Source organism: Phallusia mammillata, chromosome 4 (assembly GCF_965637545.1).
Source record: "Phallusia mammillata chromosome 4, kaPhaMamm4.hap1.1, whole genome shotgun sequence".
Classification (NCBI taxonomy): Eukaryota; Metazoa; Chordata; class Ascidiacea; order Phlebobranchia; family Ascidiidae; genus Phallusia; species Phallusia mammillata.
The window spans coordinates 15,972,448-15,997,061 of record NC_137255.1 but is presented as its reverse complement, the minus strand read 5'-3'; the positions used below and the strand labels follow the sequence as shown (position 1 = coordinate 15,997,061).

The 24,614-nt window shown below is 37.6% G+C and overlaps 3 protein-coding genes across 4 annotated transcripts; 1 reads left to right on the top strand and 2 right to left on the bottom strand.

The window, feature by feature from the left end:
* Positions 1-2: 2 nt before the first annotated feature.
* On the bottom strand, positions 3-5,269 carry LOC145224673 (RNA 3'-terminal phosphate cyclase-like). Its single transcript, XM_080091219.1, has 11 exons — positions 5,107-5,269; positions 3,746-3,877; positions 3,543-3,670; positions 2,920-3,020; positions 2,674-2,817; positions 2,365-2,547; positions 2,152-2,293; positions 1,944-2,091; positions 1,749-1,879; positions 1,578-1,682; positions 3-1,518 (listed from the first exon to the last, which is right to left on the bottom strand). The coding sequence occupies exons 1-11, from the start codon at positions 5,171-5,173 to the stop codon at positions 1,426-1,428; spliced, it is 1,374 nt and encodes a 457-aa protein (XP_079947345.1). The 5' UTR covers positions 5,174-5,269; the 3' UTR covers positions 3-1,425.
* A 1,779-nt stretch (positions 5,270-7,048) lies between these two features.
* On the bottom strand, positions 7,049-9,668 carry LOC145224676 (DNA polymerase beta-like). Its single transcript, XM_080091225.1, has 11 exons — positions 9,604-9,668; positions 9,361-9,475; positions 9,157-9,281; positions 8,957-9,090; positions 8,772-8,873; positions 8,638-8,692; positions 8,425-8,568; positions 8,267-8,353; positions 8,139-8,209; positions 7,895-8,034; positions 7,049-7,830 (listed from the first exon to the last, which is right to left on the bottom strand). The coding sequence occupies exons 2-11, from the start codon at positions 9,419-9,421 to the stop codon at positions 7,736-7,738; spliced, it is 1,014 nt and encodes a 337-aa protein (XP_079947351.1). The 5' UTR covers positions 9,422-9,475; positions 9,604-9,668; the 3' UTR covers positions 7,049-7,735.
* A 3,376-nt stretch (positions 9,669-13,044) lies between these two features.
* Positions 13,045-24,549, top strand: LOC145224670 (cGMP-dependent 3',5'-cyclic phosphodiesterase-like). 2 transcript variants are annotated; one of them, XM_080091216.1, is made up of 29 exons: positions 13,045-13,566; positions 13,811-13,897; positions 13,955-14,046; positions 14,103-14,188; positions 14,253-14,311; positions 14,445-14,501; positions 14,571-14,649; positions 14,706-14,761; positions 15,191-15,307; positions 15,428-15,487; positions 15,547-15,677; positions 15,739-15,890; positions 16,323-16,465; positions 16,598-16,627; positions 17,306-17,366; positions 17,441-17,522; positions 17,583-17,620; positions 17,783-17,821; positions 17,895-17,968; positions 18,043-18,120; positions 18,426-18,548; positions 19,847-20,040; positions 20,742-20,829; positions 21,903-21,950; positions 22,159-22,233; positions 22,630-22,842; positions 23,154-23,192; positions 23,452-23,558; positions 23,637-24,549. In XM_080091216.1, exons 1-29 carry the CDS (start codon positions 13,474-13,476, stop codon positions 23,809-23,811), a joined length of 2,676 nt encoding a protein of 891 aa, XP_079947342.1. In that variant the 5' UTR covers positions 13,045-13,473; the 3' UTR covers positions 23,812-24,549. The 2 variants fall into 2 exon arrangements, with proteins under 2 accessions (XP_079947342.1, XP_079947343.1); XM_080091217.1 differs by lacking the exon at positions 16,598-16,627 and having other exon boundaries at positions 13,047-13,566.
* Positions 24,550-24,614: the final 65 nt, after the last annotated feature.

Below are 24,614 nucleotides of genomic sequence, written 5' to 3'. Positions count from 1 at the left end.
ACGAATTTTTTGAAGCTATATTTCAACCAACGAATAGCAGAACGTGAAAGCACCGTATCCAGCAATAACAAGAATAAACGAATAGCCACTTCAACAATCATGATTTACATGATATGAGAACAAAAAGAAAAGTGTAAACATATTGGTATAAGAAAACAAAGAACGCAATTCATTTCATTGGAAAAAGTGTAAATTAGTTGCTAAAGCATTGGCAGCGCTGTGACCGGCACAGTAGAGTTCAAAAAAGGCAGACACGGTAAAGCAGGGGCAAGCTTTGGAGCATTAATTGTTTTTCGCCATTGACAGGTACCTGCTTTAGCAACATAAATTAAAAGTAAAAACATGAAAAGTAAACTTAAAGGCTGTAACATAGGATTCAGAAGTAACGAAAAGATTTAACCAAATGAACGAAAATGCAAACTTGACATCACAAACGACATGCAGTTGTGTAGGAACACAAGTGTGCATGCACCATGGAACAGTTAATGCTCAGCTGCTTAATTAGTGCCAAGGCAAAGAAAATGTTATTGAAAGAAAATGAGGTTTGTTTAGTGGTCAATTGGTTTCCAGTTGTTCGGGTTCATCGACAGTAAGCTTTCAACCGAGAAAAGGCACAGTCTATGGCACAACGATCAGCTTCAGTATAACACTATGCGAGTGTGTTTCACAATGAAACAAAACAGCATTTGAGCAGCTTTTTTCCTTGAAAGTGTTGCTACATGGAATGTGAGCTGTGTTAAACAATAATACCAAGGATTTATGACAATACAGTACAGAGTGTGGAAACATAGTGGTTTAGGTATAAAGAACAATACACAGTAACCAATGGAGCACCAAAAATACTTGGGATTGTATGCATATTGCTACCACAAATATGGAAAGGCATAAAATTGCAGCCAAACAGTAAAATGCATAAAACATTGTTGGGTCTAAAATCACTTAATACCCAGTCTTAAATGGACTGTAGCTTGTAAAACAGGCAAGGACATCAAAAACTTTGATCGCGCATTTGCACAGTCACCACAAAACAATGTCAGGTCAAACTGAGGGCATTCTATGTCATAAAAGGAAATAGGAAACAGTGCATGCTCAGTACTAGGACATCCAAGTAAACACATTCGCCCTAAAAATGTGAATCATGTCACAGTTGGCATTTGATATTAAAGGACTGTTGACATTCTGATACAAAATAAAATAATATCAAACAAAATAAATCTAAGAACCAACTTAGTAGTTTAAAGAAAGTGAATAAGTAACGAAGATACAAGAATATAATCAAACAAAATTCAGGAGCCAACATTCAGGGAACTGAAACTCCAACATGGAACAGGAAGAACGAACGTTAAATGCTTTTTTGCAGAAACTTTAACAAAACATGGAATGTACATCTTGGCATAGTTTTTGCATGAAGTGTTTCAGGGCCAACTAAAAGTGTGGATTGCAGTGTCCAATACCAGCACACTCAATAATGTAGCTTTCAGTGGATGGTGGTGAAGCTTGCATGATATTGAACTGTGCCTAAGAATAAAAACATTCGATTATCAAATGATCAGTATGCAGTATATGTTGATGTGTACCTGGGTCATCATTTGGGCAATATGCATAGCAGTTTGTGTGTGTAATGTGATTGGGCCGGTCTTGATTTTTGAGTGTCCTGCTGCCAATGACATGTAAACAATCAACTAAACAGAAAAAGCAACATTAGACATAGGTCATGTTTACTCTACAGATAACGTATTTTAGCATACTTGGTCCTGCATAAATTCATCCACACAACAGCCATAGGAAAGATTCCTTAATAGCATTTCAGCTGCATCTGATCCAACCTGTTCAGCTTGTATTCCTTTGCGACCCAAAGCTGAACCAGACAGTCTACAGCCTAGCAATAGCAATAAACATTAACAAATAGATATACAAATGCTTACCTTATGCTTATTACTCACCTGTTGTGGTTTCAGCTACTACAATAATTCCAGTACCATTCCCAATCACAGCATTTTTGGGTTCCTGTACAGCTTGAATATTAATGGGCACTTCACGATATGATCGCCACAGAACAGATGTTGCAGATTTGGCCATTTGTTGGGCAATCTAATAACATATATTTGAATTAAATGCAACAATGCAAAATCATTACAGCAATAAAAGTACCTTAAAAGGGATCACACCAGCAACAAATGCTCTTCCAGTTATTCGGCGAATGGTTCCAAAATTTGTCATATTTATAGGTCGCAACTGCCTTACTGGTGATGCCTGCACTGTGACCTCGCCCCCGCCTCGGGGAAAGTAGCCCCTAAATTGTCACCAAATAAAATGTTTGGTTGTACATAAACTGCATTTGATACATTAAAGGCAAAATCATACCTTGTTGCAATTTGACAATCCATGCGTACTCCAAACTGTTCAAGAATGGGCTTCAGCACCTGAATAGTATAATCAATTTGGGGTGCCATTTCTGCATTGGTGCCCCCTCGCAGTGTAAGATGAGATGCCCCTGGTGTAAACATGAGGCAAGGCAGAGCAACTTGAAGCAGGAGACTTACAGCACTGAAAAATCAAAACATTACTCAATAAAACCTGTTGATTATTTTGTTGGATGGCTTAAACATTTCAATAATCAACACAAATCAACTGTAAAGCTCTAAAACATCTCTACACTTGTTGGTGTCCTACCCTGCAGTGCCAGTGTCAGCTAAATATGTTCCGCTCTGTAGCATTCCTGGGATAAACGCGATATATTGTGATCCCACCTGGTCACCAGTCAGTTGTCCTGAACATAAGTCACGCACCAACTGCATGCCAGTCATGTGTTGGGGTCTAAAAAAGTTTTTTTACAATTTTAATGCATTAATACAATGCAGAGTGGTTACATAGACTTTTTAAGCTGCTGTTAATTGTTTGCTAATATTTCAACACTACCTTAAACCAGGGTTTGTTCTGTTTGCTCGAATTCTGTTGATTGAAATTGGCTTGTGAAGAATGGAACTCAATGCTGTAGCAATTCTAAGAATTTGGCCACCCTAGAAAAAGTTTAGATGTGGTCACAAATCCAATATGTTCAATAAACCTATGAATTAATTCTGTCAGGTCTTGTCGGATAACATCTAGTGAGAACTTAAAAGTCGGCATTTTGACTTATATCCGGCTGTATAGGTAATCAATGAGCCAATCAGCCCAAAATTTTAAAGATCAAACAAAAACACCATGACAACAACAGTTTTAGCACATAAGATGTATTTCTGACCTGCAAAACATTAAAATGATGAATCTAACTAAGAGTTAAGTGATATGAATCACTTTGTGCATTAATTACAAAGTTAGTTAACTTCAGTGTCATGCGGGTCAAACTTGTTTACCTGTTTAACTAATTAACATGTGTGCAAATTTGAAGTTTAAGCACTCTTTCTTGACCAACAGGTTAAACAAACCAGCATTTGACCGAAAAAACAGACAAAAACAGTGTGAGTCCTCTCAGGAAAGTGGACCAATAACACAAACAAAAACACATTCTCAGAAAAGCAATTTTTAAAAAGTTTGCTTACACCCTCCATAATTCCACCATCAATTTCAGTTATATCAGCTGATTCAGCATCATCTGAATTAGAGGTCCAGCGATTATATCCATTTGTAAATGGGACAGAAGCAGTAGCAGATGAGGAAGTTTGAAAACCTGGAGATAAAAAAGACACTATTTTGACAAATGTAAGGTTAAACAGGAAATCAAACCTTATGTGTGTAAACAAACCTGTGGGTGAGATTGGAACAATGTCATTAGTAGAGACTTGCATGTTATGCGCATTAACATTTGTCATTGTTGCAGATGTAGTCTTGTTGGCAGTGCTTGAATAACGGTTATTGTATTGGTGGTTCCCTAAACCTTTACAACAACAAAGCAGCTTCAACTCACTTTTCAAAAACCAGTTAATTGCAAGTCAGTTAATAAGTAATGCTAGTTATTCAGGACGAGTTAATGAATCCAAAATTAAACAGGACAAATTGAAACAAATATTTTAATCAATTACAATTAGATTGTTGATTTCTATGTTTGCACAGTCAAATGTTTTGGGGGCGATGTTATTTCGTTAATGACAGTGTCAGTGGTGTGCTATAAACTACCATATGGTATCTAACTAGAAAGGTGGATATATTTCTATTTTATATATTCTATATCCTATTTACCGATTTACTACACACACCATTTGATCTACACATGATTTGATTGTTTTTGCATGCGAAAACGAATCTGTCCCCTGACATGTTCTTATAGGATATGCTATAAAAATTCTGGTTATTTTTAGACGCTTAAGGACATATTAGTAGAACTAAACTTCATAAACTTCAAAGCTTTGTCATCATCAGTGAATATAATGTAAAATACAAGCGGAAACAAGCGTGTTTATATACACAAAAAAGTAACGAGAAAAGGTATAATCAACTACGTCACACCGATAAAAAGTTGCAGACAAACGAGGAGATAGCGCAAAAAAAAACAGTGATAAACAGGTGTTAAAAAGCCGCAGGGGCATAGAAGTTGTGTCTATGTTCAGTCCCGGTGTATGTTGTTGAATTTGAAGCGACTCTAGAATTAATAAGCGAATCCGATCCGATGTTGCGTCCAATATTTCAGGATCGGCAAAGTTGACCCTGTGCATGGGGTTAGTTTGAAGATGGCTGCACACTTGTTGTGTCTCACCACAACCTTAACGCCTGATTATCCCTTCTCTCGTACTTTGACCTTTTGTCGTTACTTTTTTGTGTATATAAACGCGCTTGTTTCCGCTTGTATTTTACATTATATTCACTGATGATGACAAAGGTTTTTGTCGAATTGTCTGATTAATAAAATGAATACGTTTTATTTTACTTCGCTGGCAATTTGTTTTCTTGTAAAGCTACTATTTAAGTCCGTGTCTAATAAGTAATAACAAAGAACAGAAGAGAATCTCCCTTTAGGAAAAGGACCTATAATAAACAATCCTGGTGTATATCGCTTTGTTTCTACAACAAGTAGTGCCAGAATTTAACCAAATATTCTACATTCTAGTTGTTTAATATAACTATTCTTGTAAAGTCAGTTGTTTCACTCATAACACCCCAGATTCTCACCAGAGTTTCCACTTGCCATGACTGCTTTAGCAATTGAAATTATTTCAGGTTTGAAGCTTTTGATCATCAAGTAATAAGGGAACAAATGCAGGTAAGCTCAGTTACTTCCAAATGATTACAAGCAGTACATAATATCAAAATTCAGGGAGTAAATGACAAAATGCTGTGCAAAACATTAAATTATGCATTAAACAAATTGTCTGTTTTAGTTTTATATTGGGAAATCAATACATATTTTTAACCTGTTCATTACCACAGAGTCTCCAAACAAATCAGCAAGATTGTTACTAATAGATTAAAATGTTTGCACATGTAGATTTGCCAGTGTGCAGAAGATGTCAGATTCCAACAAAATCTCGGGCGTGCAGGGTGGGTGCATCTAAAATATACAGGATCGCTTGGATTGCTTTGGTGCAACAGCGCTTAGTGCACTTTCATGTCACTTGGCGCATATCGCCAGGTAAAGGTGCAACTAGCATTATACAGTTGTACCAAGCGATATAAAGATGGACCAAGCAGAATAAAGGGGTGCCAAGCAAAATATAGGTGCACCACGCGATATAAATGTGCACCAAGCGATAAGGTGCACCAAGTGATTCTGTATATTTTAGATGCACCGGTGCAGGACCACTATGTCTTGTATACTGCATTCACTACCCTAAAGCCCCTGTACAAACCATTTTACATGCCAATTTTTGGAGGTTGCATGTGGAAATTTGGCACCTAAAGACATTTTATGGCATGCCTTGACCTCTATCGCTTGCTTTGTGGCTTGCGCATGCTGAAATCAGTCTTACTCGTGAACTTGAGGGTCATGCGTGTACGCATGTGAAACATGTTGGTCCTGTCGGAGATTATGTCGGGAACTGCCATGTTCTGCAGACTTTCACCAGGTGCAACACAAGTGACAAAGAGTACATTGGTGCTAAATTTCCAAAAAAGTTGGTGTACAAAAAAAAATTTTTAAACAACTTCTGCATACAACTTTCATACTCTGCAGAGTGCAGACTCATACATTTGTATATTTTTGATTGTAGATACAATCCACATTTTTTTGACTGGTCAATCATTTACTGTTAAGTCACCTTAAATTGACCTAAAATAATTTTAAAAAACGATTGAACTATTATTATATGGTTTTAATTCACTAATTGATTTGGAATATTATAAGTTGCAGAACAATTTGATTTTATCAAATGTAACTTGTTCTTATGTAAGTAAGTTAAATTTACAAAAACGTTCATTATATTATTTTTGCATCCTACCAACAACCCTACTTTTTATATTTTGCCAAACCATCCTAAAAAACATTCAACGGGTACCGAGAAAATAATGTGCTAAGACACGTAACATTGCAGTTGCAACACCTGGGGGGAAAATTAAAAAACGATGCCGTATACGAACCGATACAAACACTTTATTCATTAACAATAACACAATTTTAAACTCTGTAACGAACATAACTACAGACTCGTCTTCGCATCCCGCCAGATCTTTCAGTCAAAACAAAACACGTTGTTTTTGTGCGTCAGACCGTGAACGTCACTGAGCACGTTTTGCACAAAGACAGACTTTTATCGTCAATCCGGGTCTGAAGGCAGCTGATCGTCGTGTTCAAACAAAAGTTATTTGATGGTTTGTATGCGTAATACCGTGTGAAGGTACCAAACCGTAACTTAAAAAAAGATTGTTTACTATTTTACCCATAGTTATTGCAAAACTTGATTTATTACTATACCTGTTTTCAGCATAGCCATGGATATTTTAGTGTCGGCGTTTGTTAGCCTTGACATTGGTTGAAAATTAGCCGCCATAAGGGTCATGGATTTAATGTTCGCAACCGAAACCTCTGGTTTACCGACCTTTTTCTGAACTAAACACTAACCTGACTACCTGGAGGAAGCTTTCGCGCGGCAGTGCAAATGGAGACCTAGCAGTTCAGTATTTTTAACAGTTTTGTATTTGAATACCATACAAAGCAGCTGTTACGTACTTTAAACGCGCAAGTTTGTTTATTGCAACAATAAGACGTCTTGCAGTCAAGACTTCAACCTCTGGAGCACCCCTGCACAGTGCACTGGCCATGTTTGTAGTTCTTTGGTTTCATTGTAAAACGGGAACAGTAATGAAGAAAAAGTTTCCTAAATGCACATAGTTGCACAACACAAAACAATAAAATATTGTTTTTCAAGATCAACCGGAAGTTTAAAACATTAGAACCTAAAAATTGTCTTTTTTCACTGACAGTCTTCCTACATCGACAAACCACAAAACATTAAAAGTGTTTAAAAGGTAACACACCTTTTTCCAATATGATTTTACAAATACAATAGAAAAATGGATTTAACCCAGCTTGTAACAATCTTTATGTTACAGGGTGGTTTAAAAACCACAGAAAAATTGCTCAACAAGTAAACTATTTTTGATGTTGGGTTATTGAAAATATTTGCCATTAAGGATCTTTTTTTAAAAACCCTTAAATAAAACAAAAGTACATAGACAAGATGCAGTAAAAACGATGGTAATGTGCTGATCAACATAGTTTCAGTTCATTCTTAACAGAGAAAAAAACTAATGTAAAAAACAAGCATACTGAACAACTCTCATTAAGTAAGATATCAACTCAATGTCATTCACTTCGATCTTTAGGTTCCAAATACTCCATACCAATGCAATCGAAAATATCCTTTTCACATGTTACAGGTATAGGCTCTCCAGCAATACCTGCAAATAATTTTCCAAACAATCAAGTGAACGACTACATTCACTTTAACACATTATTCTATACCTGTTGAACCCTGTGGTCTGATTGAATACTCATTGATGGTGAAGCCCTGTTCTAGTGCATATGCACGCATTCGTTTGTTGAACATATCACTTCCAGTAAAATACAACAGTGAACAGTGGTATTGGTCACAAGGAATAAGTCTGTGAAATAAGAATGATAACAGTTTTCATTATTTTTAAAACATAATGATTCCCAAAAGTCTTGACATATTGACCAAAAATGTTACTTATGCAATACACCTTACCGGATATCGATTCTTCTGAAGGTTTCATAAAGTTTGTCTTGTTTTGTATCAGTTTTGAGCTTGCACACTCCCTAAAAGAAGTGTTTCTTATTATCAATGTTCTGTAAAAGCCTAAGAAACTACATTACCATAAATTTGGTGTCTCCTAAAGAAATGGTATCAATAACAAATCCAACTTCTTGCAAATGATCAACAACTGATTTCAACAACACTTTCTAAAAAACACACTAAGGTATGTTGTGGCACAAACAAAGTTATCTCAGATATGTTTGCTTATACAACATACCGATTTTTTGCTTTTTGAAGAGTATGAGGAATGTGTCAACAATACATCAATATCACCACTAGAAACAGCTCCTCTCCTATAACTTCCACACACAGTTGGAGTAAAAGATTTGTCTATTGCAGATATTTCTGACAGAACAAAACTCTGAAATGCATTTATTCATGGAGGATTACATTTGTAGGTAACAGAGATATACACCATCAATACATTTACCTCCAGCATTTCCATTTCATCCCTAGGAATTCGCTTTTCAAAATCTTCGAAGTATCTTTAAACATTAGTATAAACATAGGGTTGTTGGTAGAATTAAATATTAGCATCTGATTTATAATGCCGTGACAGCTTACTTGACCCCAATGACTTGATGATGGTTTAAAGCAGAAATGTTGTTTTTTAGGTCTTCTAATGTTTTATATCCACTGTCGAACAATTTTTTTGCAGCAACAGGTCTTGCAAACAAAAATAATAGTGATTACTTTGATTAAACTATGTTTGAATTTTTAAACACAAGTAAACATCAAATTTATTTTACCCAACACCAGTGATTCTTGTAAACAAAGATATTGCTTGGGATGTATCATCTTTTCGAATTTTTTCTAACTTTTGCAAAGTACCTGTTGTCAAAAATTCATCGATTTTGGCAGCAATTTTAACACCAACCCCTTCCTAAAACATAAAGTTCAAAAGTTACAAGGTAAACATACAACATGTTTTTTTATAATTAGCGCCTACTAATTTCTTTGCCTCGGCTCCCGTTTTTATTTCTGTTGGATGTTTCCCAATCACACTCGCTGCTTTCCTGTATGCATTTGATTTATGCATTGCTCGGTTGACATTTTTTTCGAAGTCTGCTAACTCTGCAAAAAACAATTAGTAAAAATGTATATTATAACAACAAAATTAAAGATGTTAAAAGCTAACAAAACAATATTGTACCTATTAGAAAATCACAGATAGAAGAATTGATATTGGCTGCAGGGGCCTTTCTTTTGCTCATTGTGTGTCACCTGGCTTACAGAAATTGCACTGAAGTTGAGCCGTTTTAGCTGATCTGTTGGAAAAGGTTGTTTTGCAAGTTAAAAGTTAGAATGTGCGTTTTGCTCTGTTTAAAAATAGACGATTAGCGTTGGGACGTGTTACTGTAATCTGTAACTTCCTCAAAACACAACAAATCATTACTGTGAAGCGTGATTGATCCAACAGCCCAACGCGAAACCGCAATTAATAAGATAAGGTCTAAAAGACGGGGTTACGGGACAGACGGGAAAAGTGCCAAACTAAATGACGGGAGAGGCGGGACTACGGGAAAGCGCATATTCAACATGACTAGGTGAAAGTTCACACACAGTTATTATAGCGTTAGACGGGACTACGGAAAAGCGTTTGTCAGACTCGACTAAAAGACGGGACTGGGTGAAAGTTCACACGCAGTTCTTTTAGCGTTAGGCGGGACTACGGAAAAGCGTTTGTCAGATGGTCAGACTCGACTAAAAGACGGGACTGGGTGAAAGTTCACACGCAGTTCTTTTAGCGTTAGACGGGACTACGGAAAAGCGTTTGTCAGACTCGACTAAAAGACGGGACTGGGTGAAAGTTCACACGCAGTTCTTTTAACGCTAGACGGGACTACGGAAAAGCGTTTGTCAGACTCGACTAAAAGAAGGGAGTAGGTGAAAGTTTACACGCAGTTTCTATAACGTTAGACGGGACTACGGAAAAGCGTTTGCCAGACTCGACAAAAAGACGGGACTGGGTGAAAGTTCACGTATAGTTCCTATAGCGTTAGGCGGGACTACGGAAAAGCGTTTGTCAGAGTCGACAAAAAGACGGGACTGGGTGAAAGTTCACGTATAGTTCCTATAGCGTTAGACGGGACTACGGAAAAGCGTTTGTTAGACATGACTAAAAGACGGGACTGGGTGAAAGTTCACATATAGTTCCTATAGCGTTAGACGGGACTACGGAAAAGCGTTTGTTAGACATGACTAAAAGACGGGACTGGGTGAAGTTCACACGCAGTTCTTATAGCGTTATACGGGACTACGGAAAAGCGTTTGTCACACATGACTAAAGTTCAAATGTCGTTCTTACAACGTTAGACGGGACTACGGAAAAGCGCATACCGGTATTCCACACGACTAGAAGACGTGACTGGGTGAAAGTTCACAAACTTCACTTATAGTTTCTATAGCGTTAGGCGGGACTACGGAAAAGCGTTGGTTAGACATGACGGACGGAACTTGGTGAAAGTTCAAAAATAATTCTTATAGCATTGGACAGGACTGGGAAAGTTCAGTGGCACGACACATGTTTAGTGCGCGAAAAAGGCACCATTGGTTTGACTTGATTGACCGACGTGTCCATATCAAGCAATTTGTTGCTTCCTATATCAATGGGTGGCCTCAAATGTGGGAGTCTAATTTCTTGTTAAATAATGGCCGAGGAATGTGCTCTTAACAAAGAAGCCTTCAGACTCTTACGCTTGCAATATGCGACCACTAAGTTATATTTGCGTTTGAACACCTGTTGAAAACGGAGGATGCTCTTTGTAGTTTAAACTTATTACGGCATTTCAATTTCTTCCGTTGTACTCTGCTGTTAATGCTGGTTGTATCTTCGAAGGTTGTAAATAGTGATGCACCGAAGTTTCAGTTGGCCGAAACAGTTCGGACGAATACGCTGTTTCGGTTTCGGCCCGAACTTTTTTTTAAAATTCCGCCTAAACTGAACTTTTTGATTGCATGAAATTCATACCAAGTTTCATTTTCTCTAATACGAAACATTATTAAGCAATTTCTGCTTCTATAACAAACGCTTTTCCGTAGTCCCGTCTAACGCAATAAGAACTATAAGTGAACACGCCGTATGTGACGAATTCGTCACACTGTGCCTTACACCTATTTTTACAGTGCGTTTGGTGTTTTTTGGGCGGAAAACGGTTGTCTCGAATTCGTCTCGTCCAACTTATTCATAAAACATCACATTTGACCACCTAGCCAGAAAAACTAAAATTTTATGTATTTCCGGATTTTGTATTCCAACATTAGCAGAAAATTTTTTTTTCATGAAACTCGCTGTCAAACTTTTTTAATTTTTATCAGTTATATGAGAAGAAAAAAATCGTGTGTACATACAAGATGAATGCCTATTCTACTGCGCAATTTTTTTCAAAAAAATTCAAAAGGTGTACAAAATATGGGGGGTGAATGTCGTGTACCGAATTCGTCCCATTCGTCATTTGCGTCACGAAAGTACACGTAAATGGTCACGTGATCGCTAAAACATAAACACAATATTCTGGTCCTATACCAGCATTTATCAACTACATATTGTCATTTTGCACAATAATAAATAGTGGCATTGCAATGACAGCCAGTTACGTGTCAACCAATTACGTCATAACGGAAAATCTTCTGTATGACGTCATACTACCAAAACCCTAAAACATCGTAAAATCAAGTTTTTACGTTGTTTACCGAGAAAAAATACACATTTTTGGAAGCAAAACATAGTTTAGATTGAGGCAAACACAAGCGGTTGATGTGGTTTCATTCTTACGTTGTTTACGTGCAAGTTTTTGCAACCGGTTGCGTAATACTTGGCCATTGAATGAATTATTTTTTTAATTTTATTTGCTGGCATCACCTCTTTAACGTCATAACCATCGTGCTTTGTCCTAAACCCGAGTGTTAATAACTGTGTTTTCACGAACAATTACACAGAGGTCTCCAACACAAGGTTTACCACCACGCGTTGTGTGGCTCGACTATCGAAACTTGTTACATTTAGTACACCTGTTCTAGAACAAATGTATTTACTTTGCATTTTTTGTAAAATTGCATATTCCAAAATATCAAAATTTCTGGCGTCTGGGACGTTTCGTTTCGCTTTCACTAGAGACGCACAAAAAGTAGGTTACGAGTATTGACAAGGCAATCTCAAAGTGGTTTTAAACGAAACAAAGTTGACAAAAAACAACGGCATTTGAAATTTTTTATGACGTCATAGAAGTATATGACGTCATAAACCGATTTCGATATCGTCTTTGTCGATATAGCCTAATTACGTAATAACACAAAACTTTTCATTGAAACCTAATAGTGTACGAATAACTACGAGATACATACGCGGAAATGTTTGCATTAGTTTAGTCTTAATGGACGAATGTGCCGAATTCGGTACAGCGGGCTAGCACCCCCCAAAATGCGATAAAAAATTTTGGGGGTGCAAATATTTTTTCTTCTGCCCAAATGCTTTACAATACGCGTAACAAAGATTTTTTTCCCAAACTGATTTATATCGCCGTCGTTAAGGGGTTAAGCAATTTCTGCTTCTTCTATAACAAACGCTTTTCCGTAGTCCCGTCTAACGCAATAAGAACTATAAGTGAACTTTCACCTACTCCCGTCTTTTGGTCATGTCTAACAAACGCTTTTCCGTAGTCCCGTCTAGCGTTATAGGAACTGCGTGTGAACTTTCACCCAGTCCCGTCTTTTAGTCATGTCTAACAAACGCTTTTCCGTAGTCCCTTCTAACGTTATAAGAACTGCGTGTGAACTTTCACCCAGTCCCGTCTTGTAGTCATGTCTAACAAATGCTTTTCCGTAGTCCCGTCTAACGCTATAAGAACTGTGTGTGAACTTTCACCTAGTCCCGTCTTTTAATCATGTTGAATATGCGGTTTCCCGTAGTCCCGCCTCTCCCGTCTTTTAGTTTGGCACTTTTCCCGTAACCCCGTCTCTCCCGTCTTTTAGACCTCGATTTCCGTATTCCCGTCGTCCCGTATTCCCGTCTTTTAGACATGCCCATAAGATAACTCAATAGCGCCGATGGTGAATAACTAATGTTATGATTTGATACCGTTAGGTGGCGACATGCTGTAGTATTCCTGACCTAATCCTTTTTTAATCGCCAGCTGGTACAGGATTGCAGACTGCAGCTCAGGTTCGTAGTAAGCGGTTGTGTTCAAGTGGATAGCGGGATACGTAAAGATTTGGCCTCCGAGTCTTCTAGCGCCCTTTAAGTGCTGTGAAATGTGTTTCGTTAAACATGTTTTTCGTTGCGCCGCAATTATTGGTGGGGCTGCTAAATTATATTAGAAGACGCCTGGAAGAAAGTAGTGGAAGATCTTTGCAATGGACCGTGAGTGCTACAATGAAACTGTTTCTGTAAACTTTACGTAGACATGGTATTTATACGAAATGTATGCAAAAAACGCAACCCGCCTTAACGTTTAAATCGCAGTTTTTTAACGTTGTTTGTATTGTAAATTATAGGTACCGGTGCAATAAAAACGCGTTTACACAGCGGTATTGACAAAACAATATTTAAGCAATTGCGGGAGGACGTTTATTTGCCACATTAACTGAAAGTTACTCTTTTCCAGGAGAGCAGTATTGAACTCTGTCAATGCACAACTTTGTCACAACTATCAGAAATATGCCGAAACTATTTTTCACAATGCTTTTGCGCTGTAAGTATACTTACATATTGATTTGGGGATGTGTATAGTATTTCTTTGTTGTTTCAGAATGCTATTCACTGCTTTGAGTTTAATTGGAAAAATCCTCAGCGTTTCACTGATCGTTCAAATAGAAATGAAGTGCATTCAGATGTTTTGGGGTATTTTCTCTTGTCAAAAAATGTCAAACTCATTTCTTAAAAATACATTTTTGTAGATCCTGGGTTAACAAACCGCTTTGGAAAAAAGTAACTGTGTCTGAGGATGATGAGTTATCGATTTGCATTGGTGGCCAACAAGATGGTTTGAAAAAAATAATTTAATTGTTTTCATACAATTATTGTAATATAATTTTTTTTATTTACAGTAACTTTCATAACTGTCAATGGACTGGGACCGTTTTGTAACTCTGCACTTCTGTTTGTTGTAAGTTTGATTTTTTTCTATGTATCATTTACATTTTATTAGTGGCACTTTTAATCATAAACTAGAAGTATAACTGTTTCCAATCTTGTGTAATATTCATTTGGCACAGTTTAGTCACATTGTTTTTATGCAGGTTTGTCAAGCTGGATGTGAACCAAACTCTTCAGCACTAACAGTGTTTCTTCAACATGTAAGTAGATAACACATATTTTTTTGAATGATTTGCCTAAATTTAAAGAATTGTTGTACTTTGTTTTAGGCCTCGGCATGCTATACTCGAATTCTTCAACAATCACCAGATGCCTCTCAAAATAACCAGACTGCAGTTATGCTTTCGGGTAAGTTGATTTTGTTTGGTGTAATTAAAGCAAATGAATTTTTTCATGTTGTGCAGATGATTTGATCAATGCTACTGATGCCAATGACATGCAAATTATGCTCAACACTCATGTAAGTCACTATTGCACTTATTACCTCTTGTTAAGCGTAATGGATTCTGTTTAGGCAATAGATTTTCTGATTTAAATTAGTTGAACAGCAAATCAATACATGCTTGCTTTCCACCATTTTGAAATACTGAGAAAATTATCACAATACTTCTTCATAAGATGCAAAACGAATACTATTTTTCAGTAATTTCAAGCACAGTCACAAACACAATTCCTGATTTGTTGACCACATGTAAATAAGGAGTGCAAACACCCTCTTCAATTGCTTTGTTATTACCATCCCAGTCATTCTACTGTGGAAGATTGAGCACGGTGGTTAAATAAAATCACCCATACAAATATTTACCAAAATTAAAAAGTGTATGGAAACTATTGATGGTTCTGGCGCCAACATTCAAATCAAAGAAATCAAGATCTGTTTATTTTGTAGCTCCGTGATCAAACATCATCTGAAGACTGTTGTATTTTGCTGGTCTCTCAAGAAATGAACCAGATAATGTGTCAAGTAGTTGGAAAGCACATATTGGATTTTGAAATGTGCTACCCAGTAGGTTTGGTTAATATATTGCATAACATTTTTGTCAATGTACCAAATTAAAATATGTTGTTACTTAGTGTACTTACAAAATGATCATTTTTCATCTGTAAAAACTTTTTCTGTTTTTAGGTGAATAATGGTTTGTTTGGAAAAATTTGTGAGAAAGGCCAGTGGATCATACCATCAGAGGTACACTATCCTTGTTGTTTGCCAAAAAAATAAATTTTACTTAAGTTTTTTTTTTGCAGAAAGAAATGTCTGACTTAGAAGCATTATTTAGCACCCCAGTCCAATCTGCTCTTTGTATCCCTGTTAGAGACAAAATGTCAGGCAAAACCATTGGCATTGTGTGTTTATGCAACAAAACTGGCTCCCAGGGGTAAGTCCAAAAGGACATAGAAATTTATTCAATTTGATTATAAAACACACTGTGCATTCAGATACACTGCCACTGATGTTGTGGCTGTAGACGCTGTCATGTCGAGGTCATGGACTGTTCTTTCCTCATCTCTGACACTTCAGAAAGAAAAGAAGGCCCGCAGTGAATGTGAAGCCATGTTGTTAATTGCCCGCAAGCTTTTCAGCAGACTTGGTGGGTTGTAACTCATAAATCTTGCATAGCACCCATCATGTAAATACTCTTGACAAATGGCAACTGCTTTTCTGTTTCCCGTTTTGAATCTGTTTATGAACCACAAACTTGTTAGGTTTTTTTTATTAGTTTTGTTTGATCCCAATGGCCTAGCTGGTTGCATGAAGCGCCCCAATGTATGATAGCCTGATATTTGGTTTGTGCCACAAACAAAATGTGAAAACTCTAATACCTAATATTAAAACAATTCCTGAAGTAGTAAACTAAATACACTTGACGACCATGAGTTTCTGGCTGCAAAGTAACAATAGGGAATGGAGCGCTATCGTTTTGATTGTATTGTTTTTTGTTAGTTGGAGGTGAAATGGTAACATGGAAATTGTTTTTTAATTTAAAGAAAAAATGAAAAAAATGTTGATTATGTGATTTTAGATGATGTAAGCATGTTACTTGGTGAAATTATCCAAGAAGCGAGATGTTTGACAAATGCTGAACGCTGCTCAGTGTTCCTTGTCGACAATGAAGCTCAGGAGCTTGTCGCTAAAGTTTTTGATGGCATTGTAACAATGGATGAGGTAAGTAAAAACAGTGTGATTGCAGTTGTGTTTTTATGGCAATTAAACCATAATCAGGCAATATATTTGTGCTGTGTTTTGTATTTTTGACTTTGCAATCAATTTATCATCGTTTAAAATTCTTATATTCAGTCACTGGACCCAAAGCAGTATGATTTTGAGGTATATGTCCAGCTTGCCTGAATTAAGTTTGCCTGCAATTTTGTTTTCAGTTAATTTTGCATGGTGTCCCTGGGAAATAACTTTTTGTTACTAGTTCAATAAGCAGGCTTACTAATGTTACTTTATTTGCCTAATTAAAATAATGCTGCATGAACATGTTTTTGGTAATTAAAAATGTGTTTGTTTTTTGTTTAGTTTTTATTTCTGCAGGTTATATGTTATTAGTTTTTGTCATAGACTTGTAATAGGTGATCATTTGTTATTATGTTATCATGTTTAGTAGCCTTAAAGTTAGCGTGTCCTTGTCTGAAGTGCTATGTTAAAAAATTAGTTGCCTGTCATGTTTGGTTAGCTTGTCTGTGACAGATAATGTCAAATTAGGCTGAAGTTCATTTTACTATTCGTGTGTATTTGAGGTGGGTGATACTGATAAGATTAGTTACCATTAATTTCCTACAACAAAGCCCTGCTAAGGCTTGTTGTAAATAATTAATGACAATCAAACTTTCCTAATGCCCTTTGGTGTCTTGGAAGTCAGAACCTCTCTTTCTGCTTGTTTCAAATTAATGCTGTTATTAATTTTTAAAGAGGTGATACAGCTTTGCTGCATGTAATGGTGGCCTAAACACAACATTTAATGGTAAATTTTACTTATTTTTTGTTTAACCTGGTTTTCAGAATATGAATGAAGTTAGAATTCCATTGGAGCAGGGAATAGCTGGCCAGGTTGCAGTAACTGGTATACATTATTTGTTTATTGTTTTTTTTTAACGCTACTGCTTAATACACATTGGGGCAAATTTCTGTGTTTAGGAAAAACATTAAATATCAGTGATGCATATGCCCACCCACTCTTCTACAGAGGAATTGACAATGCAACAGGATTTCGGACAAGGTAGAGGAAAATAGCCATTGCTTTTAGATTTATAAACAAAATAACCTTTTTTTCTTTCAGAAACATCCTGTGTTTTCCAATTAAAGACCACAATGGAGGTAAATCATTAAATTGTTGCAAACAAAATACAATATGCAAATCATGTGGTCACAGTGAAAACTTTGTTGTTTGACCGTAATGGCACTAAACATATTGAACTTGCTTGTCAAACCTTTTTTGTCAGAAACTGTTACTGGTTGTTTATCACCTATGTTTTTTAGTTGTGGTGGGTGTTTCTCAACTGTGCAACAAAATCAAAGGTTTGTGTAAATTTTTTCAAAAAAATTTTCATCCACGTTTTTCGCATATCTTTTAAATTCTGTTTTACTAAAGGAAGCTGCTTTACTTCATATGATGAAGAGCTAGCAGAGAAGTTCGCCGTTTTCTCAGGAATTTCAATAAGTCACGTAAGTCTAAACCCAGCTAACAATTTAGATCAGGGTAAACCCTTCAATCATGTCCCCTATTTCCCTTTCAACAGTCGCTGTTATACAAAGAAGTAGAGGAATCTCACTGTCGAAGCCGTCTCGCAAATGAATTAATGACATATCATATGAAGGTTTGAATACAGTTTGTAGTAGTTGTTATCCAACAAATGTGCCACGGATGTCTGCACGCAGCCAAGATATGCCCCCAAATGCCATCTTTGCTCTTACCAATGTATATTTAGAAAATACAATAATCAAATGTATTTCGCTTTATATCGAGTACCAACTGCCGTGGCGCACAGTCGACCATATTGCCGGTTTATTCGAACAGTAGCTTTTTTATTGGGGCACTGTTTAGTGCGTTTCTATTGTGGCACAGTCAAAGACCTGCTATTTTTGTCCAAGTACCTTCTAAAGGGCGGATTATTTTTGGCAGGTCGACAAAGAAGATGTGAAGAAAAGCATTCCGCGTTCTTCACTGACAATGGCGAATTTTCATCCCGATTTCGACAAGTTTGTTTATCCACCTCGTCTGTTAGAAAACAACTTAAAAATCAAAGTAAGACAAAAAATATCTCCTTGACAATCGAATAACAGAAAAATGTAAACACAAAAAAAATTCACCTTAGAGAACAATCGACCACTTTTTCATTTTTTTTTCGTTTTATAATACAAGTACAAAGATAATATTGTTTTGAGGCTTAATTCTGTGCGTGGACGTTCGTTATCCAAGTGTCCGCAAGTCCCATTGTAAACGCTATGGTATTTATGGTTATACAACTCTAATAGTAATCATAATTAAAGGTCAGTCACAGTCTATTGCAGCCATATACAGCTCCAAGTGAAACGACCAACATGGTGTAAAGAAGGGTTATAAGCTAAATGCGTTGTTAACCTTCAGGCGCATCGTAACCTCATATGCGCTGTGCTCTGTAATTAGACGCCGGATAAAAAGGTTAAATGATGTCTATAGGGTAATGCTTCCAGATTTACCGGCTACAGAACAACAAATGTATGTGACTGAACCTTTAATCAGGTCATGTAAGTGCTAAGGGGTATGAGAACTATAACCTTCAGTCGCGTTGCAACCTTATATACGTGTAGCTCTATAATTAGTTTACCGGCAATAGTTTACTACTATAGCTTGTGGATTTGCGCTTTTGGAAAGAATAGCGTGATTTTAGAACAATTAATAACCCTTGAATGAGTTTATATATAACGTATCGTAAATTGATTCTGGAAATCCTTCCATGTTCTACCATTCTTGACAACGTTTTCCACGTTTCATTTCATATCACAAATTGGGAAATGTTTATTTCTAGGTTAAAATCAGTTTAACATTTTACAATCAATTTTACAATTTTAATCCCTTTTATTACGCCGAAGATGCTTTTTTTGCGAAGTATTTTGTTTTTTATAGGATTGTCAACCCATTTTAACCTAGATGTAAACATTTCCCAATTTGTGATTAACACGAAACAAATAGAATAAAATTTATGGCGCTGACTGATTCAGTATTGTCATTACGCATATAATATGGTGGTATTGGTTACGCGTTAACATAGCAGGAAAAACTTTTTATCAACGGTTGGAAAAATATTTAAAACTTCGCGCGCTCCCCGATCGAACATTGGCGCAGAACGTAAAACTTTTTCTGGCCCTCCGGCAATCTGAAACCCATTTGTCTTTCGCCCCATCACTGCGACTTGACGGACGAGACACGACTGTCCCATTCCATTCAACCTCAATTCCAGCAAGTTCGATTTTTCCGACTCGCGTCACACATGCCAATTAGCAAACGTAATGGCATTGTCCATTTTGCGCTTCGTCGCGCATTAACTTGACGTTGCTCCACAGGCGTGTATATGGATGTATGAGGATCTCGGTCTCATCAGTAAGTTCCATATACCGATGCGCACACTTGTCCATTTCATGCTGATGGTCCGCAAAGGCTACCGCGACCCTCCCTACCACAACTTCGACCACGCCTTCTCCGTTATGCACCACGCCTATCTCATCGCCAAAAACCTTCAGCTTAACTCCAAATTGAGGTAAGCTGATGTAATGTTAGTGTGTATTGGGCTGACACAGCTTATAGGCAAGATCACTTCATTTAGACGTCAGTGTATTTAATAATGTTCGGATATTTAACCGTTTTGTCTGTGACCAAAGACGGCAGATACAACGAAGCTTTGAAGAAAATGTCATGGGAATTTCGTGAAAGACTGAACGTTATTTGGCCTTCTTGGTTTTTGTGTACTTAATCCAAATTGTTGTCGCAGTACCTTTGTAACTTGTGCCTATTCGAGTAGCAATCTTGCAGTTTGTTCAGTCAAAGTCAAGTGTTTTTCATCGTCAAGTGATTCAAATGAGTTGCAACAAGCTCTAACTGTGCGCAAAATCACCTCTGTGCAAACAAGAGCTTGCTGCTTGATTGGTGGAGTTAACCTACATTTAAATCAGTCGTAGAAGTGTTTGTTGATGTGTCAAATACGTTAACCCTGATCTGTTGTAAATGCTGTAACTATAGTGATAAGCACAACATCATATTAAACACTGGATGGTGCGCAAAGTTAGCTTCCGCCAATAGAAAATTAATGTCACAACTTTTACCAGTACGTCCTTTAACATGAAGTGCACACCAAGCCTAACGTGATATATTTGAAAACGTCTATCTCGCAACATGCGGCGTAATTCACAGGGTTGCCTATCGGTAAACAACCGTTAATGTATTCGTTTATTTTGTCGTCAGCGACCTGGAAGTAATCGCATTGTTGACGGCGAGCATTTGCCACGACCTCGATCATCGTGGAACGAACAACGCCTTTCAAGTCAATTCGGTAAGTAAAGCATTTGCTGGATTACCACGTCCAAAGTGGGATTTTCAACCATGTTTCCTTTGTGTTCAATCGTGCAACCACGTTTTACGGGAAATGTTTAAGTTTCGATTACGCTTTTTTTCTTTTTTTTAAATCTTCACATAGAGGTTTGGGGCGTTAAAATAAGTTTTTACATGTTTTTCACGCTCTAAATCAGATGTTCTTAACCTGGGGTACACGTGCGAGGATGCTGAATCATTAAGGTTGGTTAGGTATATTCTATTTAAGCATTTACAGAAGGGGGAGCGAAAATTGGTTAGTGATTTGAAAGGGGGTGCGAAAATTGGTTAGTGATTTGAAAGGGGGAGCGAAAATTGGTTAGTGATTTGAAAGGGGGTGCAAAAATTGGTTGGTGATTTGAAAGGGGTGCAGCAAGGAAAAAAGGTTAAGAACCACTGCTCTAAATACAGATAGGTACACAAAACTGGTTTGAATAAGGTCACAACAACAAACGTATGAAAATACATAGTTGTTGTAAAAAACAAATCTTTTTGTTGTTGTTAAGAGGCTTTTCTAGACAAAATTTTGCCCAGCGTTTCACTTGAAAAACCTCCAAATTAGCGGTTTCGATAACTAAACCTTGTGTCGTTCGTGTATTGTGCAACGCGTTGTCACATGATCTGTACTGGCTTGCTGGGCGCGAACTAAAGTGTGACGTAGCTAAATGCCAGCTGAAATATGACCGCACGAGCGTATTAAGTGCCAAACCGTAATACCAGCCGAGGTTAAGGCAAGCTTCTGTAAGGAGCAGCTTATGTGAGCTGGGAAACAAACACAGTGTCTGGAAATTAACACGTAATGTTGTTTGTTTTGGGGCAATACGCGCTTGCAACGTATACATGGTACACATTACAACATAACTGTTGTTCGATGTGGTTAACTGACTGTATGACTAAACGTTAAATAATTGCGCCAGATTTGCTACACGACCTTGTTGTTTACCCTTTTAAACCAATAAGCAGACCGAAACTGTATAGGCGCCGCTGGTGGATTTATCGCCTGACTTCATAACACCATTTGTCTTTGTTTAACAGCACAGCGTACTCGCTAGTCTCTACAGCTCCGAAGGCTCAGTTTTAGAGGTAAGAAATCCACTATTCGTTTATTGTTCCTTATTGACCGATAGTGATTAGCAAAGACAGTCTGTTGCTGTGACGCAAAACGCCGGGTGTCATTCCTCTGTCGTGTGCGTCACACTGATTGCTCGTGATTGCCGAAACATCAATATGTTTGCTTAAGCCTATTACGACCTTTATCTGCAATATTGGATAACGTTGGGTTTATTCACAGCGCCACCATTTCGCCCAGGCCATGTGTATTCTCAACACGTCGGGATGCAACATATTCGAAAATATGAGCAGGAAGGTAGGTTCCTCTTGATCAATTGTTGTTTTCATACAAAGCGGATGTTTGGTTGGATTGTCCGCCTTTCCCCTGGCTTGTTTATGCTGCGCTAAGTAGTAGTTTGCTGTGAATAGGAAAACGTTCAGCGCACGTCCTTGCGATAGCACATTGCACGCACATAGCTGAAATTGTTTAAAGCAAACGAAACGGAGATTTTAACTGTTTAAAGTAACTCCAGACGGTGCTTCTGTGATTACAAGCTCTTCATTGGACAAAAAACGTAATGTTTATCAAGTTTCTAGAAAAACACACCAATACTGTATAGTTAACGATAGGGAGAAACGTAAATTTATTCAACCATATGTAGGACTGAGTACTGAATAGCCTTTAAAAAAAAACTTTTCTCCCATAATACAGGAATACGTGCGCACCTTGGACCTTGTGAAGCACATAATCCTGGCCACAGATGTCGCAAGCCATCTACAGATTTTACCACAACTCGAAAAAATAGTTGAAGAAGGGATGGATTTGACCAACACCTGTCAGAGGGAATTGCTTCTCGCTTTGTGTATGACCGCTTGTGACCTTTCAGATCAAACCAAGCAGTGGGAAACGACGAAAAACACGGCGGTACTTGTGATGTGTTTTCGCTACTAGATTGAGTAACTGCTTCTGTGTTTGCCCTTGTTGTTCCTCGCTCCTTTGCAAGGCGATGTAGCGTGAAGCGTTCGGTCTGCCTGTTTACTACTTTCGGAGTGATTAAAAAACTGAATCTGTTCTACCTAGCAGACAACTTGACTACCGGCCTTGGCTGTTTTTAAAGCAATATTTATGACTCAGTTAAACGTTAAGAAACAGAAACAGATTGCGTAAAATCTGTAGAATATATATTTTACTCTCATCGCCATTTCCCAATTTTAAATCATTTCGTGTTGTTTTAGAAACTGATTTACAAAGAGTTCTTCTCACAAGGTGATATGGTAAGTTCGTTTGGCGTTTTGAATAAACTTGATTTGCTTATTAAGCATTTATCTAAAACCTACAAAGGTTGTGGTAACAATGTATCCAAGCGTTCTTGCACTATACAGGTTTATATGATTTTTTTATTGGTTAAAATGTGACTATATATCGTTTAGCTACAGACACAAGGGCTGCCTTTCCTTTAGTTGCACCACTACTTATACTCATACACGTGTGTGTCGTGTTAGTCTTCAGACATTGATTTTTTTGTTTCTACAGGAAAAGCGCATGGGCAACAATCCTGAAATAATTCATGACCGTGAACGAGCATGCGTCCCACAACTGCAAATCAACTTCATGCTTCACATTGCACAGCCTGTTTACAGGTAAGCGATCCAGCAGCTGCCTGCTTGGCTGTGCCTTTGTAACTCTGACCCTCATTGTATTTTTGCTCCAATTCGCAGAATTCTTGCCGCGCTCTTTCCTGTTTACGGTGAGGTGTATCAGCGCGTTCAACTCAACATCGGTAGGTGGCGCCGTGTGGAAAAGGAGTTCAAGTCACGTGGCCTGCCCAACACAGACTCGTTGGATTTCCTTACTGACGAATTTGACCGAGATCTATTCGAAGATCTCGAGTAATTTCAAGTTTTTAAACCGGATAATTTTATGAACCGGTAATGCTGAAAGGCTGCAGAAAATAATTTAACGGAAAATTGTATACTTTTCTTTTTCAAAAATGGTCAGTACTGTAGTTTATGCAGGAAATTATAACAAGTGTGCAAAAATACACAAAGCAACTGTTTTGCGTACGTCACCTCGCTAACTGTGATACTCTTGTGGGCGGGCGATGCGACCCCTCGAGTTTTCAACATCCATTGTTATTTGTTTCTATCCACTACTTGTGTGTACTGCGCGATTTTGTCGGTCACGAGCTCCTGGGCGCCACCTGGCGTCCACAATTGCACTCACTGTATGAAGACGTGTTTTCGAAATGAATGTATTGCAATGACTCAACATATACTACTTATACCGTCGATAGAATTTGTTACCTAATGCGTTAGTTAGCTTTTCCTAACCTAGCTGTACGACATAGAAACGCATAAAATGACTTCAAAACATTTTCGTCGCTCAATGCTGATGCTGCTTCACTTGTTTTTGCATCGTTGTTAGTCAGCAACGTCACTGTACCGTCGTCTACCTTCATTAAAAGCCATTTGACTTCACTCGTTATTCTGTTATTGTTTCAGGCATTTCGCTTATGTGTTCGTGCGTATCCTTATACTCTGGGTGATGCCACTCCCTTACACGCATTCTTTCGGTTTCGTGGCGTAAAGGTTTTTTACTATTACTGAACATAATAAACATTAGTTGTAGCTACTTGTTGGGTTGGTAGCCAGAAAACGTCAGTAGCGCGCTTTTCGAGTTGGGTTCGGAATACAGTT

Excerpts from the sequence above, each read along its gene's own strand:
- LOC145224676 (XM_080091225.1), bottom strand. The coding sequence starts at position 9,421 with ATGAGCAAAAGAAAGGCCCCTGCAGCCAATATCAATTCTTCTATCTGT. Across the intron at positions 9,282-9,360 it reads TATCTGTGATTTTCTAATAG|AGTTAGCAGACTTCGAAAAA; the intron begins GTACAATATTGT and ends TGTTTTTTGCAG. Across the intron at positions 8,569-8,637 it reads ATGAAATGGAAATGCTGGAG|AGTTTTGTTCTGTCAGAAAT; the intron begins GTAAATGTATTG and ends AATGCATTTCAG.
- LOC145224670 (XM_080091216.1), top strand. The coding sequence starts at position 13,474 with ATGTTTTTCGTTGCGCCGCAATTATTGGTGGGGCTGCTAAATTATATT. Across the intron at positions 22,234-22,629 it reads TCGAAAATATGAGCAGGAAG|GAATACGTGCGCACCTTGGA; the intron begins GTAGGTTCCTCT and ends CCCATAATACAG. Across the intron at positions 23,559-23,636 it reads ATTGCACAGCCTGTTTACAG|AATTCTTGCCGCGCTCTTTC; the intron begins GTAAGCGATCCA and ends TCCAATTCGCAG.
- LOC145224673 (XM_080091219.1), bottom strand. The coding sequence starts at position 5,173 with ATGATCAAAAGCTTCAAACCTGAAATAATTTCAATTGCTAAAGCAGTC. Across the intron at positions 1,683-1,748 it reads ATGAATTTATGCAGGACCAA|TTGATTGTTTACATGTCATT; the intron begins GTATGCTAAAAT and ends TTTTCTGTTTAG. Across the intron at positions 1,519-1,577 it reads TTGCCCAAATGATGACCCAG|GCACAGTTCAATATCATGCA; the intron begins GTACACATCAAC and ends TTTTATTCTTAG.